Raw genomic sequence first — 18541 nt, 5'->3', positions numbered from 1 at the left:
TCAATGACCTTTGGGTCGACGCCATTAGACACTCCACTATTAGATGATGAAGGTAAGGACATTGAGCAGGTCTCATCCATGAAGGATTTAGGTGTAGTCCTCCAAGATAATCGAAAGTTCGATGAGCATATCCAGTTGAAAGTTGGTAAGGCTTTTCAAACATGTGGTTGGATATATCACACGTTTAAGTCCAGAGATAGTGTCACGATGCTAACTCTGCACAAGTCGATTGTTCAGCCACATCTTGAATATGCCTCACCCATTTGGGCTCCAATTAGTTAGCAGTTTGCAAAAGCTCGAGCAGGTCCAAAGATGTTTTACTAGGAACATTGAGGATATGAGAGAGCTCTCGTATTGGGAGAGGTTAGAAAGGTTGGGATTGTACAGTACTCAGAGAAGGTACGAAAGGTATCTGGTACTGTATATCTTCAAAAGCATTCATGAGCTTTGTCCCAACCCAGGGTTTAGGGTCAATTGTAGTGACCGTAGAGGCTTAATGTGCGTTTTGAGAGCACCTTCAAGCCCTCGAGAATCCAGGCTAGTTCGAACAATGAAGTTCACTTCTCTTCTTCTTTCTTGGGCTCCTTCATTGTTTAATTTGCTTCAAGGATTAGCCAGATCAGCCAACTCCAATTCGTTGGTCGATCAAATAATATATATAAATAAAAGTCAAGTAAAATAAATAATTTTCTCGTCTTGAACTGCTGGGATTCCCGGTAGCGGTAAGGAAGTCCACACAAAAAAAATATATATAAATAATTGCCAGTTGAGTTAAGAGGACAGCAGCGCCATTTTGTTTCCATTTAGTGATGAATATTCAAGTACGATTGAAAAAGTTGAGCTATTTCTAGCATTGTGATCAGTTTTAAACTTTGAATGGGTTGAGCAAAAATTTGCTACGGATAATGATATCCGGAGGTTTCCATTTCTACAAGGTATGGATAACAGAAATTCATATTTGTAATAATAAAAAGAAAAGTGAGGAAAAAGCTTTCACAATGAGACTTTGTAGAGTACTTGGGGCAGAAGCGCCACTCCCACCAAATCACTTGAGGCTTTATTTTGAACACGCAGAGTAGCAATCCAGGGGTGTTGTAGTTAGATGCACATAGTATGCTTTGATTGCTTTCAAGTAAAGGAATGCACAAGCTTAGAAAAGCCAAAAAAGTCATCAAAACACTGGCTCCCTGAATATTGAAATTTATTTTGAAAGTCATGTAACTAAATGGGCTTAAAGTCAAACCGGTCAAACTCCGTCGAACGAATAGGGAGGCCTTGATGGGACCGAAAAAAATCTCATAAATGAATTTCCTACCAAGAATATTCAGGAACAATTTTAGAGGCAAACCTAGCGGGGAATAAAAGTTATCATGTAAACCTGTTAATCTAATAATTGTCTAATGACATATCTGTCCATTGAAGAATGATAATGATTATGCATTACTGCTTCGGAATAAGAATACAAAGTTTGCTGTCATGTCACGCAACCAACAAATAACTTTCAAGTATGATGGAAATTGCAGGTTTTGGAGCTTGTTGTGTTCATGTGGTATCTACTTGTGGATCTACTGTTTCTCAGGTAGGGAACAATTGCTTTTTAGTTAGAAAGAGTAGTAATGTTGGAAAACGCTATGTATGTGGCTTGTTTTTTAGAACTGCACTTATATTAGGGTAAGTTTTTTCAAATACAATTTATTCTAAAACTGGTTTCAATGCTGACAAAATTATCTCTTTTCCAATTTTATGTTTATTTAGAATGAAGGTTTTCCGACTGGAACCACCGAGTCAAAGACTTGTGAGTTTATGTTCCAGATGAAAAAGGGTAAGAAATGTTAATCTGAGTTAATTGAAAACCAATGAATCAAGATGTTTCTATTCTTTTGGTGGGAAGGGGTTAAATTACAATTATTTGAAATTGAATTGATTCGCATTTCATGGGTGTGTTTGAAAGGCCTGAAATGGTTGGTTTTATCTTCTAGATGTTTGTCAAATCCGGTAAGGTCATGATGTAGTGCTGATCAACAAGTATTGATTAACCAAAAACAATTCACATTAGGCTGGATTTCGTCACCATGACATTAGCCAATCCCCCGGCTGATACAGGTAAGAATACTCTTTCAGATCCATGTACATTTTTGTGAAATGTATACTTATAGACAACGTTGTTTTCAGGTAATTGTGTGACCTCCGGCGACCAACTCCTGATCGAAAGTGGAGCATCCAGCAATGTGCCAACAAATATATGTGGAACCTTATCTGGACAACACAGTAATCATTTTAGAATCTTCCCCAATCACTGACACTTTTTAAACGCAAGCAATTAAGAGCCGTTAGTTTTGGTTTTGGACTCTCGAGATTTAATCACAACAAAAACAAGGACGCCCCTTGCGGAGGTTGGGAGCATAAAGAGCGTTCTCTAGAGCCTGGCTTTATTGCTCTATCTTGGTCCTTGAAAATCATTGAAATGGGGCCTTTTGTTGAAAAATTTAAGATGCCAATATCTTCCAATTGGAATTATGGATAAGTTTATTTTATTACAAGCATGGATTTATTGGTTGTTCTTTGCAGGAATTATCATTTGAATTTATTTTGAAGGCCTATTGCCAAACAAGCCCTGTTTCTGCATGTGCCAAGCAAGCCTCAGGCATCTGCTATTTTTTATTATGGAAAGAAAGGAAAAAGAAAGAGAGTGCCCTAAAATCCACCACGTATGTAAAGGGACAGTCTCGTCTACTGAGGCTTTTGCTTGCCCTGAAGGAGGCCCAAAATTGTCAGGAGCGAGTGTAAGGACAAATGGCAATTTTTGATGCCACAAATCACAAGCGTTGGGCACTGGGCATAAACTATCAACACAAAAACAAATTGCCAGAGGTCGGGCATGGCCAAAAAGTGACATTTCTCTTATTTTCACCAGTATATGGAGGAAAATAGTTTCGGTCTCTGCTAAAATTTTTTTTTAAAAATGCCTAGAAATATGAAGTGTGCAATATTTGCAACCTGACCTGTTTTAGGACATTACACTGATTAAACGAATTATGGCCGTCTCTAGCCATAAGGTGCACTTTCAAGTATACTTTTGCTTAAAGTGTTTGCTGTTTCGTCAATATCAACGGAATTAGAAGTGTTTTTCATTCCGAATGAACCAGTAGAATGAATGGTGGTGCTATTGTCGAAAATTCTCACTTCCGATCTGCTTCATTGAATTTTGTCTTAGGTCATTTTTTGTTTGCTCAACCATGTCCCTCAGGGCTGATTACAAAACTGTAAACATGAAAAATGACTTAGCCCTATTTAGATAATTAATTTTCGAAAAGGGCTCACTCTTTCATTCTATGTCTGTAGAGGTATGTATTGAGCTTTGAGAGTGCATTACTTTCATTTCAACCGTTCGTTCGCGTGAGCTGAATTTTACTCAATCACAACAACCACGAGCAATTTTTGTGTGCAGAAGGACGCTGTATCTTCATTTAAATCGGAAACGAGAATTCTCGACAATATCATGCCCGTTCTTTTTGTACCCGTTCATGTTATGCATCTTCATATGACGGTAATAGAGGTGTTTTGGGGTAAAATCAATTTCCTTCATATTCTTATCGTGCTACTTATTCCAGTGTATGTCAATATCGATTCAACTACAACCCAACCTAAGTTATCCATAACGACGGGCAGTGCCACCTCGGCCAGAAATTATCAGATTAAAGTCTCCTATATTGAATGCAACAATCCGATGAGGTAAGAGGATTGAGACCCTTCACAAATGCACATATGGGTTATATGACGTGTTGTCTTCAATCCGTTTTTTCAAAGGGCCCCATCCGGATGCCTTCAGTACTTTACGGGAACCTCTGGCACAATGCAGTCATACAACTTCGGAGGCGGTGTTCAACTTCAGAATCAACGATATCTGCTATGCATCCGGCGAAAAACAGGTTTTTGTGGATTTCAACTCACGGAAAGTCAAACCTCTGCGCCAGATCCGTTCAATTTATTCCCGGCCATCAATACCGTACTGGTAAAGTGTTGTTTTATTATTATCATTTTTTACAATTAATTGGCTTTTTGAACGAAATATGCAACAAGGCACCTACGTTTTAATTCAAAATCTTCAAAAGCATCCATGAGCTTTGTCCCAACCCAGGTTTTCGGGTCAATTCTAGTGACCGTAGGGGCTTAACTTGCGTTTTGAGAGCACCTTTAAGCCCTAAAGAATCCAGGCTAGTTCGAACAATGATTATTGCTATTGATGTACTGAATGTTGTTTTCTGATATCGTTTCAATCAGATGTTTGAAGAGACTAAGCATCGAGTTGGAACACTGAGGCCATTTTAACAACAGATCATCAATCTAGTCCATTTACTTAGTTACTAATTTACCTTGAATTTCAGACATCATGTACCATGAACTTTGTCAGAGCTGCCAACAACCACTTTGCGGCGTCCACCATTGCAGCCATCGTGGGTGGGGCAGCCACGCCCATTACGGTGAACATACCGCAAGGTGACGATCGATGTGGTGGAGTTTTTGGAGCCATCAATGGAGAAACCACGCCAGGAGCGTTACAATGTGAGTCCAATAATAATAACCAACCTCCTTCGAAAAATTACACGTCTGCTGACTGCCGCATCGCATTTAAGCTTTACTCGTATAAGTACCTTATAGTATGTTCAAAGCTTTTTACATTTCCCTGTGCTGAAACTAGTTATTTGTTTGACAAAGTTGTTCTTTTATTCCAGCCTCGCCAGGATCTCCCTTCTTTGTGGAATACTTTGTGGCCGATGCCAATCTAGCTGGAACACAGACCGGATTTAGTTTGGATTTTGTACAAACTCCGTGCATGTAAACCATCGAAAAAATGTCTTATTCAGACCCATTGAACATTATTCCTTGCCGTGTCAAATTCAAGTAATCACACAATATGTCAATGAACAAAACACACCAGTTTTTTTAATATGTCTAGGACTTTCGGTATCTATCCAAGATTCAGTCCATAAATTCGAAAGCTCATCTATGTAAAGAGAGAGCAACTCGCAAGACAGGGATCAAAATAAGCTTCATTGTCCACACGTAAATCCCGGAATGGCACGGCTTTTAATTATTAACTTCGATTACGCGTGCCAAATACAAAAATAGATTCCCGATGTTTTTCTTTGCTCCTAACCCCAAACATCTTGACCAATATTATAAATGTACGAAATTTGTTAGATCTGAAAGATAAGCTGACACAAAAAAGTCTCTATCATTCCTTTCCCGGTCTCTTTCATTTGGTTCCCTTAGATATTATTAGTGAATATGAAAGCTATGATCCTGTAGTAGGATTTAAGTCAGACTCATTTGATGGAGCACTAGTGGGATATTGCGAGTAGCAGTTAGCAAGGCCAAAAAATACTTGATAACAGGAAAATTACTTGCGGTCTAACCTATCAACTTGGAGAGTAATCATTTTGAGTTGAATCGTAACAAGTGGAAAATGTTACACATTTATTGCGAAAATTGTAGTTTGAATTGTAATTTGAACTTTTTGGGATTAATTAATTGCATCGTGAAGGAAAAATACATGTTAACAATCATTCAGCTCATTATATTTCTCCTAAAACTTGCCTAGTACAAATGCAGATGCATATAAAACGTGGTGGGGAAGTCAAGGGTTGTCTTTTTTCATGCAACACCAACATCTCCTTAGGCCCATCTCAGGCTTAAAAGGAAGCAATGCCTTTAGCTTTTTTTTTTGTTCCCGGTCGAATAATATACAAATATACTTTCAAACAGTACAGATCACAACGTTCATAGATTCATGAATCCAGGTTTGGGAAATCGAAGAAGAGCGCCCTTTGAAGCCGATATCTCAATCCGAACGCCAAAGGTTGACCAATCATGCCATTTACTTGTTATATAGAGTGAATACGAATGCCATGCTTCTTCACTCTTGCCGAAAAGTTAAAGGCGATCCAAGGAAAACTTACATCCTTGAAACTTTCCAGAACGCATTCCAAAGCGCATAAAAGCCACTAAAAATCCATCCATGTGTGTAGTTGGCAACTCAAGGTCTTGAAACAGAAAGCAGATTTCTTGCATATCAATCAGAGATGTTTGAGTGTATCCCTAACCAATTTACTTATCTATAAGATTTTAGCCTTAGACAAAAAAACATGTCACCAAAGATCTTGTGAGCCAAACATCGCTTGAATGGGCAAAGCGATAACGGATAACATTGCTATATTGTCTCAGAACGAAATATGGATGTGTGTATAAAATTTCGAAGGTCTTAGTAGTGAGGAGATAAATTAAATTATGATGAAAGGTCAGAAAAGTGGCTTGTTTTGCCGTTGAGAGTAAATTTCAGATGGTCATCAAAACTAGCTTTCCATACAATAGCCACCCTTCACGTTAACTTGTGTTCAGACAAGTACTCACATTCAAACCTCTAGCTTTGCTCCTCGACGGCAAAACGGCAAAAGAAGTTTTAATTAATATTGTTACTATAGCTCGGAAAAATAACTTGTTTTGCCGTCGAGTAGCAAACATCATTAACTATCATTAGACAATTAGTCAACTTACAAATTTACTGGATGGTATAGGTTATTTGGAACGCTGACTCCCCAATTGAAGATTTAGTTAAACGGTTACCTAGATATTCATTCTATGCCCTGTTACTTTGCGGGCATTGAGTCAAAATGAGAGGAAGAGTCACGACAAAAGGAGCCCCAAACTTGAGGCAAAAAGAAGGAATTGAAGAGGCTCTTAAAAGCAAAAGATGTTCCGAAAGAAAGGAGAAAATGCTAAAAATTCGAAAAAAGTTAAAGGACCTGCAAAAATGGCCAAAAAGTTGGAAACTGAAAATATTTGGCCCACAAAGCAAAAAAGACATTGCAAAAAGAGGTCATTTTAAATTTTCAAAATAATAAAGGAACGAACTCGCCGGGGGAACTTTATGATTTAGAGCGCCTGAAAAAAAGGTCCCAATTGCGAAAATGTAGTTTGCCCTGAATGCGAGTCTCTGGCTCGTCAGGAATCGGGAAGAGTGTTGAATAAGTTTGCATGAATTCGTATCACTACATATCAGGGTAAAATTGAAAGAAAATCATTAAAGAGATTAGTAAGCGCCAATTGAAGAAAAAAACATTCAAAGTAAGAGTGGGAAAAATAAAAATTGCTGTGGGAAAGCTTTTCAATGACCTTGGTTGAAATGTATTTGTCAAATCTAGTTAGATCTAATATATAGCTAATGTTAATTGGACTTAAATATGTGGTAAGAAATCGGTTCCATTCATTGGGATTTCCACAATTAACGGAAAGTCATGTCGTGCTGAAAGTTTGTCATGTTTCGTTCTAAGATGCCGATTGTATGTTCCAACTGGCAGAGGATACATTCACATCCTGCTCTTGGTCCTTAATATTGTTAATTATTTATCCAACAATAAACTTGTGCTTCTTCACGATATCACAAAATTGGGACTCAGATTTCTCCACGAAATTCCCTTACTTCACTCAATTCTCATCATGACTGCGATCATGACGTTGGTTTTGCTCCAAATTCTTTCCCTGGTCTTCGCTATAAAGATGGACCTTTGTTCCACAATAGTTTACCACATACCACAAAGGCTGCCCAAAGGCTCTCAATATCACATGGGTAGTTTCTTGGTCACTTTGGACCAAGATTTGCGATCATCTGCCGATAGTCTCCATGGAAAGTTTACGGAGTGTCTTTACGGATATTTGACCAATCCCACGGATATTGAGATTCAAACAGCTTTCGAGCATTTTCAACTCTTGAAGGGCGCCAAAAAGACTTTGATCCTTCATACCAAGGAATTTGGAAACCAGTTCAATGAGGAATTGAGATCCATTCACCGAAATTTCCATTTGACGGTTCATTTAGAGAACACTAAGTTGGAATTCCCCATAATTCCATCTTCAGAGTGGCGAGGAAAACATTTGAAAGTATATGCTTTGTATATCTGGCCATTCTTGTCCCAAGACGAGGATGGATCCATGTCTGGAGCGGATTGGGACCTGATCAATGGCTTATTGGAACATTATGGCATGACTTTCAACATGGTCCGGTCCACTAAGTTGTCAACCACTTTGTTGGAAAATGGCACCACTTATGGATATCTTTATGAAGTAAGATCAATTCTGGGGATGTTACTGGTAAATGCTGCTTTAGTTTACAGTAGAACATTTCAGGTTACTTTACCTTGGATTTTTACCTTAGGTGTACCTTGACTTCTGAATGTATTTTAACGCAACCAATAATGTACTGAATGGTCAGTGTTGGATTCCAGTAACCAAGGCCATATTCAGAACAAACTCAAGTGTTAATTTTGACCTTCACTACCATTTTGCAGATCCAAAACCGTCGTTACGATTTAGGCATCGGTCAATTAACAATTACCCGGGAACGTGGACGCTATCTTGACTTTACCCGTGACATGTTTCAACGAGAACTCGGCTTTGCTAGTCAGCCTTTGCGAAGGGCCGGGAAGCCGGAGACCTTGATTTTGCCCTTTGATAACCAAACTTGGCTTTTTCTCATCGCTTGTCTCTTCACTATCACTTTTTTTCTCATGTTCATTGCCTTCATTGATGAGCAGCTAACCCCTCATGACTGTTACGAGTCCTTCATAATGGCCTTTAGTCCTTTGGTCCAAGAGAGTCAACCTCCGAGGCTTTTCTACAAGTTCAAGTTCAGCACCAGGAGATTCTTCTTGGGAAGTTGGCTTATTACTGGCGGTCTCTTGGCCATGTTCTACGATAGCAACCTCTTGGCCACCATGACCACGGTCAACTACGCCAAACCCATTGACACACCTAAAGAGATTATTGCCTCCGGATTACCGGTATTCGTTTCACAGGGCAATATCTTTCAGACAGCCTTTACTCAATCGCCCATTCCAATATATCAGGAGCTTTATCGCAAATCAACGTTAGAAAAAGGAGCTCTATATGTCTCATCCAATGGTGGAGCCGAGGAAAGGGAACGTATGGTAGATGAAGGAAAGGCCATTGAGACGCTTACGCGTGTTAGGGCCAATAACAACCCCAAGCGAAGATACCATTCAGAGTCCTTCTTTATCGGGACTACTGCTTGGGTTGTGTCCAAAGGCAGCCATATGAAGAATGTCTTGGATTGGGACATACTCAAACTTCAGGAGGCTGGGATCATGTTTTGGTTGGAGAAGAGGCACGTGGAGCTAAGGAGGGCCAATCAAGGCCGTGGCTCAAATACAGAGTTTCAGAGACTTTCATTGGAACTTTATCAGCCAACTTACGTGACCTGGGGGGTGGGTATCGGAATGAGTGTGGTGGCCTTTTTGGTGGAAATGCTCATGAGAGCCAAACCCAAACCAGTTAACCAAGCTTGAAGATCATTTATACCTCGTTTGTTTTACATAAACAATTTTCAATGATGGGAGAAAACGTAGAAATAAAATGTCATCATAATGTAACATATGCATAAATGTCTTGCCTGCAGCTTGTTTATTGCTCATCAAAATGATAAGATTGAAAAGTGGGACCAACTTTTTTTGCCAGTGGGAACCCAATAGTTCTAGTTGAATACAAATTGCATCTTCACGAACGAATTTGATTTGGCAGACCGCGCTAGCCCTTGAGTGTAGGGTTGATAAGAAACTTGTCCATGACTGACTTAAAAGATGCTACCGGATCAACAAGGCCTACGTTTTGTCGACGAACAATTGAGGGAAGAAGCAAATTGAACAATGATGGAGCCCAGGAAAGAAGAGAGTTAGACTTCATTGTTCGAACTAGCCTGGATTCTCGAAGGCTTGAAGGGGCTCTCAAAATGCACGTTAAGCCTCAATGATCACTAGAATTGATCCTAAAATCTGGGTTGAGACAAAGCTCATCAATGCTTTTGAAGTGTAAATCTATATAGTTCCTGTTATTCTTGTGGCCTAACGATCACCTCATTCGTCTTAACCTCTTGTTCAAACGTTTGTCTGATAAATTAGACATAGGAATAGAAGGCAAAAACCTAAAACCTAGGTTTTAACTAGAGATGTAATGGGCTGGAACCCAGGTCGAAACTCGACAACAGGCTGAGCTCTGGGCTAGCGCGGAGCTCAGCCCAGCTCGAACTGTTGAAACGTATTTGGCCCAGACCACCTCGAGCTGGGTTTAGACTCTGGCTCAGCTCAGCTCGAAAAGTCGAGTTATATGTCAGCCCAGCTCATGTTCTCGAGCTGGGTTTAGGCTCTGGCTCAGCTCACTTCGAAAGGTCGAGTTATATGTCAGCCCAGCTCATGTTCTCGAGCTGGGTTTAGGCACTGGCTCAGCCCAGCTCGAAATCGTCGAGCTATGATACAACCCAGCTCTAAATCGACGAGGCCATGCCTCAGCCCTGACCGAACTCGACGGAGCTCAACTGTGGCCCGCATCAGTTTGACAACTTTTGTCTTTAACTGAAAGACAAGCCGAGGAAATATTATGCATGACAATGAATGGTCTGTTGCAATCAACAATTTGGTTGCTACTGAGCTACTTTAAAAAATGGTTTTGCCTGGTACTCCATCTTTCCTTATGTAGTACGAGAGTTTGATAAAAGAAAGGTCACAAATCTTTTTTAAATGACTTGCAAACACTTCAAAGTGAGTGTAGCTTGGGTTAATCTGAATATTTCGAAATGCTATTAGTAATTACTGACGTTTGGAACACTTTTTATTCTTGATCTTTTTGATCCAAGGTAAGCGTCGAACACACGTGCGGTGCGTTATTCAGTGGGCTTTCGTTCGGGTTTGCCATGCATCATCAATTGTGTTTGTCAGGTAAATGTATGAATACACACCGGATGGTAGAAAGGTGGAGGTATATATACAGAGGAAAATAACTATGACGAGTGTGATGGTGGGAGCAGGAGTAAAGAATAAATGGAAATTGATATCGGTGACTAGAATATAACATCTCCCTTCCCGGGGGAGGGGTGGGCAGGGTTGACAATGGTAGGTACAGCACAAAAAATATCACAGAGGGTTTGGTGGGAATGACTAGAGAATTGCGAGATTTGACTAGACAAGCATGAACATAATAAATAAATGATGTAAATATGACTAGAGTTGAATAATGTGGTGACTAGAAGGATTGACTAGGTGTTGAAGGGTTTGACTAAGATCCATCCTCCATCCGGGTCACCACGTCCACTGGTCCTCCCCAACCATCCAGGCATTGATGTCTCCCCCAGCGCCTCGGACACCCCACGGTCGACCTGGCCCAGTCACCGCTGCATCCACGGACCTTCCGCTGCACCCACGGGCTCGCTGCGACCACGGCCATCCCGCTGCACCATGCCCACCAGCTGCAACCACGGCTATTCGGCACGCATCACGTCTCTCCTGGGCCCAAGTTCCGCATTGGCGTCCTCAGTCGTCTGGGGGAAGGTACTTCCGCCTGGAGGCGGCTACTACCGGTTGTGCCATGTATGATTGCCGGATGGTGGCTGTTGACTAGATACCGGGTGTCGAGGATAAGATTAGACACACAGTTTTTTCTTTCTAAAATCCTTAAAATCTTTCAAGGTTGCGTGAGTTTTATCTCATTTTTTTTGTCAATGTCCGCTCTTTTCATTTATGTAAACAAAAATACAAAAAATGTCAAAGCTGAAATCTATGAAAGCAAAAAGGAAATCCATTGTAGCTTTGGTGTGTGCGGGATTCACTTTTAAAGAAGTAAGTTGGAACCTTAAAGTGGCCGCCGGACGATTTACAATGTCAAAAACTGTCTTGATTGGCAATGTGATGAGACGGATAGCGACTCCGAATTGACCAGTGATGAATCGATTCGAGCTGGAGTATCCAAAGACTTAATGAATATATTTGAAATAGACCTTACTGTGTAATAGGAGGCTTATTGAACCGGAGTTGATGGCAATGCAGGTTATGAATATCAACTGAACTCTTTACTTGTTCTGAGTTTTCCTTGAAATCTCTTTCTCCGTATTCTTCAAAGGGTGGGGGGGAAATTCCCAACATAGGTTACATGATCTTGGGTTAGTAGGGGCGCCACTTGATTAAAGGGGTACATTTCTTATTCGTCGATTCTGTTGCATTCGTATGTTCAGGAACCCTGATTGTAGTTATCTGATTCTTGGCTTGCACATGGCACTATTTTCAGGTCTATGAATTTGGGCCTGGTAATTTATAGATTTCCGTCTTGGGACTCACTGGCGCCTTTGCTCATCGCCATCGTTGCTGTTTGTTGCCATGGTCATTCGATGATAACTTTGTCAAAGGGTGTTTCACTACAGTTGCCTCCCTCTGAACGAAGGCGCTGCATCCTTGTAGCCGTATCTTGTTCGCGGATGGTGTGGGTTGTGCCGTTACTCCAACAGGAGGTGGGTTTCCAGGGGCACCTCTGCAACTTTGGTTGGCAGTTCTGATACCATACCAATCCGCAGGATATGCCAACTAAGGCCATCAGAGTTGTCAATAGGGCTGACGTTGACCATGTGTTGTATCGGTCTCCCTGATGTGTCACGACCGCTAATTCGGATATTGGTATGGGTTGAGACATGTCGTGTTGCTTCAGTCGTGATAGTAACTGGTCAATGTCTTCACTGGGGCGGGAACGATGGGGTTGGTTGTGGTTGATGAGTTGGGATAGGTCAAATGGTGGGATTCTTGGGGGTTTTGTTACTACCATCTCGGGGCTGAGCCAACCATTGCGAGCGGTGGCAATGTAATGTTCTTTGGAATAGAACGTACATCCATCCAGCAATTGCAGGGTTGTGACTCCGGTTTTATACTCGACGTCTCTTGACCCGTCCTTACAAGTTATCCGGGCTTCCTCTGAGCGTTTGGTGAAGAGCAGAAAAGTTCGTACTCCGACCTGATGGAGTTCCATTCCTTGGCTCTCGGGTTGGAGTTCGAAAGGGCAGCGTTGCTGCATTTGCTCTATATCCCCTTGGTACAGGGCATATAGGCAGGTGGCAGTCAAGGTTTTAGTCAGCACTCTCAAGTGGGGGCATAAATGGAGTTGTCTTAGTTTGACGCATGCATTGATGTTGGGTTGAGTGAGTTCTTGATAGAGGGTGCCTTCCTCATTCATCATCAGGTATTGGTTTGAATGGGTAACTCTCAGTTCGTGACCTTGGTTAGTCATGATCGGCATCGGTAGGTGGCTGTGTATAGTGAATGTTTCTTTGATGTTATATACTGGGACGGGTCCTACTACACGCATGGTCCCGTTGTTGACATCGGTGTGACAGGGCAACTTATAGAATGTTTCCAAGTCTGTGGGTTCAAACGCGAGTCTGAGTGGTCCATTGGCTTGATTGGATATGCGTTTGAGGGCGTCCTGGACCATATTGGGGTGGAAAAGGTCCACTGTGACTTGACCGTGTAGGGCTTGGGTCCAAGTATCTAGAACAGAGTAGATGTTATGAGTGGCTTGTGTGACAGCATATTGGGCTAAAGAGATCAGAGCTTCTTTCTGGAGAACGCTCCTCAGCTCCTGCTGCTGTTTGTCGACTTGTTGATGGAACCATATGTCGTGCTTGGCTAGTTGGGTGAGGGTGGCGTTCAGATGGGCGAGTTTTTGGTTGTTGGAATTTATTTCCAACTCGTCAATTCGCTTGGACAATTGGTGGTTGCTGAACAAGGCTCCTAAGGCGCTTCCAAGTGCAGTGAGACCGGCGGCTATTAACACAGCGGACCGCTTGGGGCGACTCGGGGTGCGAGTTAGTAGGCGCATCTCCTCAATTCGATGTAGACACTCTAGCGTGTCGAATTCCATGACTTGTAACTGTTTGGTGGCTATCTGGTCGTCAGGGCTCTGTTGTTCTTCGATCGGGTATGGGTCGATTCGGCCTATGATCAGAAAGGCTGCAGTGTCTGTGGCCACTTCACCGATGGATTGAAAAAGTGCGGGTTCTGCGCTGATCTCGGGTGAGGCTTGGTGCGTTAGGATAGGGTGGAAGATCAGATGGAAGAGGGTCCAACAGACAATCATTATTCTTGGTCTGTAAGATGAGGGGAGATCAGCATTAGCTTGATAGCCTCGGATAGGATAGTGAAGGCCTGAGGGGACTGGAAGAAGGTTTTGGCTCATGGTGGGTCTCAAAGGTTAATTTTTATTTCTATGGTTCATGGATCCATCCGGGGGGAAGGGTATAGTTAATTTCAGGTCGGTTTCTGGGGATTTGGGCTGGGATATCGGCGTTTCTTCGGCGGGCGGCTTCATAGTTTGGGTTGGTGGGCAAGGTGGGTATGGGTTGAGGTAACTCGGGGAGGGGAATGGGGAAATTTTGGCCCGCCCAGACGTCCTCTTCTTTGTTGTCTCTGCTCCTCCCGTCTTCGCTGCGACTTTCCTCAGACTCAAACTCCTCATTATCATAGTCAGAGTTGTCGCTGAGCGCGAAGTCCACTCCTTGGGTCTGGAACCTGGCCGTTGGGTGTACTGTCAATGATCCCAATGGACTGGCTGCGCTCGGCAAACTCAGGGAGGTCACCGTAGTTCGTTAGCTGTACGGTGATGTCTTGGAGTTCTCCCAAGCCAAGTTCCATTACTACTCTGGTGCCTCGGAGAGTTCCAGCGGCGCTGATCCAATTAGAAGACATATTGAGCGTGGCTTTGAATCGGACCATTCGACTCCATGGTCTGAGCATGCTTACTCCCGTTCGTAGTGGTATGGTGCAGTTGGGTGGTAGCGGGATCAGCGCCTCGGAATGGTCCTCTAGGTTGGTAAATAGGTTGACCAGACTGGGTGCTGCCAACACAGGGGCTCAGTACCGCGGGTTGTCCAGATAGAAGACAAACTCGTCGGCGGCCGGGCGTGGTCTGTGAAATAGTGAACATCATGGCCATTAGCGTTGGAGCTTGCTGCAGGGTGGACAATGGATGACCATGTAGGCATTGGGAAGGTTATTGTCTTGAGGGTTGTGGGGTGTATGTTAGCTTTAGTCTTGTGTGGTGTGCTAGTTTTAGTCTTATGTGGTGTTTTGCATCTGTTATTTCAGCGGTGTATTATGCTTGCGGCGTGTTGGTTGATCCTTCACATTGGGTTCCTCTATCCGCTTTGGTGGACTGTTGATCTGGTTTGGGACTGTGGCAAGTCCGTGGACATCTAGCCGGGTATATAACACTTATCGCGGCCAGGGTGTTTCTTTTTACTATCAGTTGGGCGATAGTTTCACTACAGCAAGATGACTGTAATCCCTCCTCCTAGGAATGCAAGAACACCAGCACTTAGATATCCAAGAGTGGTAGCTGGAATAAAAAGATGCATCAAGGCAGTTCCAAGCAAACCAATGTGATGCATTGGATTGGATCTCCAATCTGGTTGCAAGAGGGATTTGACTTAATGCAGATGCCAAAATTGAGGTTTTCAAGTCTACAGTGATACCCTGGATGAGATAAGTAGCATAAAACCGGCCCTTTGTCTTTCAACAAGACTTTGCTCCTGCTCATTCCGCCAAAAGGACAATCTCCTACTGGGATAATGAGGTAATCTTGTTTTGGAGGCCTAAACTATGGCCCCCAAATTCTCCAGATCTTAAAACTCTGGACTATGCTGTGTGGTCCTATGTTGAGAAAGAAACTTGCAAAGAAAGACACCCTTTAACTAAAGTTCTTGGCCGCCTAATTGATCAACCATTGAAAATTCTCTCCTGCCAAAATCCGCACTTTTTGTCACTGTTTTTGGACCAGATTGGCTAAAGTCATTGCTTCAAAAGGATCATATTTCGAAAACTTAGCTTTAAATAAAAAATGTCAAAAAATAACGTAAATTTTACGTATTCTGATCTATAACATGTTAGAATTTTAGCTCTCCAAATTACCTTTTAAGAAATTCATGATGCTTTTACGTGAAAGTGACAAATTTGTCTAATCTTATCCTCGACACCCGGTATTTATTGTAGAAAGGTGGAGGTATATATACAGAGGAAAATAACTATGGGGAGTGTGATGGTGGGAGCAGGAGTAAATAATAAATGGAAATTGATATCGGTGACTAGAATATAACAGTAAAGTAAAAGCGTAAAGTAAAAGTTGAAGCCCATACGTGCACAAAAAGGAATTTCAGTAAATGAATCAAATTTAGTTTTCGCTCTTTAGCAATAAACCACAAACCGTCGAAGAGATACATTTATCAAGAACATTAAAAACAAGCATAGACTGGTTTGAATCGAAATGTCTTGTCTGCTTATAAAGATATATTTTGGAGGAGGATTAAAAAGTCTGTACGGCAAAAACATGCCATGTAACTCCTTTTTTTCAAAAACTTTACTTGAACTCGGTACTGAAACGTTGAACGAGTTGTGAAAGCATATCAAATTCAAATTATTGAAGCGCTCAAGGGAGGGAAGCAAAAAGTCTCAATTATGTCAATAGTACACACATATTATTGGCATGAATTACTCGAGAGGTTATCTTGTCGTCAATAAAAAAGTCCGAGGTGAGACTGTTTTTTTTTCGTTGAATGGTACCATCGTCTAAAAGGAACTCTATGTTCTGTCTTTGATTGCACTTTTTAAACACCAAGTTTGGGTTAAGACAATTTCGTGGTGTTACCCATAGATAACTTCATATGTTATGGTTTTCTATGGTGTTACCTGACACGAGAACGAGAAACTAGATTGGCCAATAGGTCTATTGGTTTTTCCAGCTCAGGCATAGCTCAGCCCAGACATGGGTCGGGTCAACTCGATCATGAGCCAGCTCAGATTTGGCCCAGCTCAGATTTGGACCAGCTCAGATTTGGTCCAGCTCAGATTTGGACCAGCTCAGATTTGGCCCACCTCAGACTTGACTCGAAATATCAACCCGATCAACCCAGCTCAGCTCGAAACCTGTTTTTTTGGCCCAGGCCAGCTCGTGAGCTGGAAACTGTCAACCCAGCTCAGCTCGAAATGAGCCACCTTCCTCTTAGCTCAGCCCAGCCCGAAAATTCTTGGCTCATTACATCTCTAGTTTCAACCTTTATCGGCCATTTTTTTGTTCTTCTTTGACGTTTTTATCCTTGAAATGGTTCTTTTTCTTACAAAAGTAGGAAACAAATTTGGGAGATGATTATAAATACAACCAAGATCGTTAAAGAACCTCAAAAAATTGTCACTTCACACTAATTCTGAAAAAAAATGAAACTTCAACATTCATTATCAAACAATGTCATGACATCTGGCTTCCATATTTAGTTATGTTATGGTGCGTCTACACGACAAATAATTCGGCAAATAATTAGCCATTTGACATACATTGTTTGCCATTTCACATGCATTTCACAAACATTTCTCCATTTGAACATGTTTAAAGTTTGTTTGCCAAAGAGCAAATATTTCATGGACGACAGCATCCTCCCCAGCCCTTCCAACCAAGGTGTCCATTTTCAGCCAGTACAGAACTTAACTCATTCGATCCATGATGGTTTATAACAAAGAAGAATGTATTGATTGTGGTTCATTTTGACACAGAATAACCCCAACTTGGAGTATGAAGGGGCCTGGTGTTGTCAATCAATGTTCAAAGTCATCAGATGTCATCCCATCCCCACTTAATTCAGTAGTCACACTTCCATCTTGTATCAAGGATTGAATGATGAACGATCGATCGATCAGCCAACCAACATAACACCTTTCTCCGGAATCCGGATTCATCTCCTCCCGTCCAGACAATGGAAGTGTCGACCCCAGTCAGCCCACCCACCCTGGGCCTGTCCTCGGGCTCAGCCCAGTCCCGGACCCGGCCCCTTCTTTTACATCCGCCTGTGAGCAAGACTTGAGCGAGCCAACCCAAATTTAGATGGATGGATGGATGAATTCCTTGACCTCGTTCAAAGAAGACTGATCCGATTCTAGTTGGATCAGATCATCAGAGACAACGGAATCATCGGCCCATACTACCTGGAGGTGCTTGGCCGGTTATTAGTCAGCCCTCGGCCGACGCACACGCCCATGATCGGTTCTCTACGTACATATGCCCTTGAGACCCCAGCCTCCAGACCAGCCAGCCACTTTTGGCTGCTCTTTCGTCCATTTCCCGCCCGCTCATTTTCGCCATGAAAGCCAGATCAGTCGGATCTCAATGGACCGAGTCCTACCCACTGACTCATTACCTTAATGCCGCCCATGACCATCACCTTCCCTGTGAAATGCCGTCTGTTCTTGTGGGCGGGTCCTTATTGGTTCTTTAAAACTGAACTCTTTTAGTCAATGCCATCTGTAATGTTAACTGCATATAACTATCCAAATTGTCTTTATCATGTTTAATGCTTTTACTATATTTGTGTTTTCGTTTCTGACATGAACTTTGGACTATATATCGTTGTCATATTGTGACCTATACTCGGCTATTAAATTGTTTATCATATTATTGGAGAACTGTTGTCCATTTATTCACGATTGTAATGAGTTGGAAAATTGGTCGGTGTTTTCGTTGCCAAACAATTGGTTTATGGGTTATAGTCAAATTGAATTTCGAAAATCTTCCGAAAAGCAAACATTTTATTAAAAGTGAATCATTAGGTGGCTTATGGGGTATAGTTCATAGAACGGGGCAAAACATGCCTTCAAGTAGTAATCGGTTTCAGCCA

At 42.0% G+C, this 18541-nt stretch overlaps 2 protein-coding genes across 2 annotated transcripts; both read left to right on the top strand.

Annotated features, from left to right (window-relative positions):
• Window positions 1-2072: 2072 nt before the first annotated feature.
• LOC131878147 (uncharacterized) lies at window positions 2073-5176 on the top strand. The gene is made up of 6 exons (XM_059224045.1): window positions 2073-2103; window positions 2173-2268; window positions 3612-3732; window positions 3808-4012; window positions 4386-4563; window positions 4734-5176. The coding sequence occupies exons 1-6, from the start codon at window positions 2073-2075 to the stop codon at window positions 4838-4840; spliced, it is 738 nt and encodes a 245-aa protein (XP_059080028.1). The 3' UTR covers window positions 4841-5176.
• A 2429-nt stretch (window positions 5177-7605) lies between these two features.
• Window positions 7606-9448, top strand: LOC131877509 (uncharacterized). The gene is made up of 2 exons (XM_059223197.1): window positions 7606-8121; window positions 8346-9448. The coding sequence occupies exons 1-2, from the start codon at window positions 7624-7626 to the stop codon at window positions 9360-9362; spliced, it is 1515 nt and encodes a 504-aa protein (XP_059079180.1). The 5' UTR covers window positions 7606-7623; the 3' UTR covers window positions 9363-9448.
• The last annotated feature ends 9093 nt before the right edge of the window (window positions 9449-18541 follow it).

This window comes from Tigriopus californicus, chromosome 3 (assembly GCF_007210705.1).
Source record: "Tigriopus californicus strain San Diego chromosome 3, Tcal_SD_v2.1, whole genome shotgun sequence".
Taxonomy (NCBI): Eukaryota; Metazoa; Arthropoda; class Copepoda; order Harpacticoida; family Harpacticidae; genus Tigriopus; species Tigriopus californicus.
Note: the sequence above shows the minus strand (reverse complement) of the source record. Positions and strands in the feature narration are given on the sequence as shown.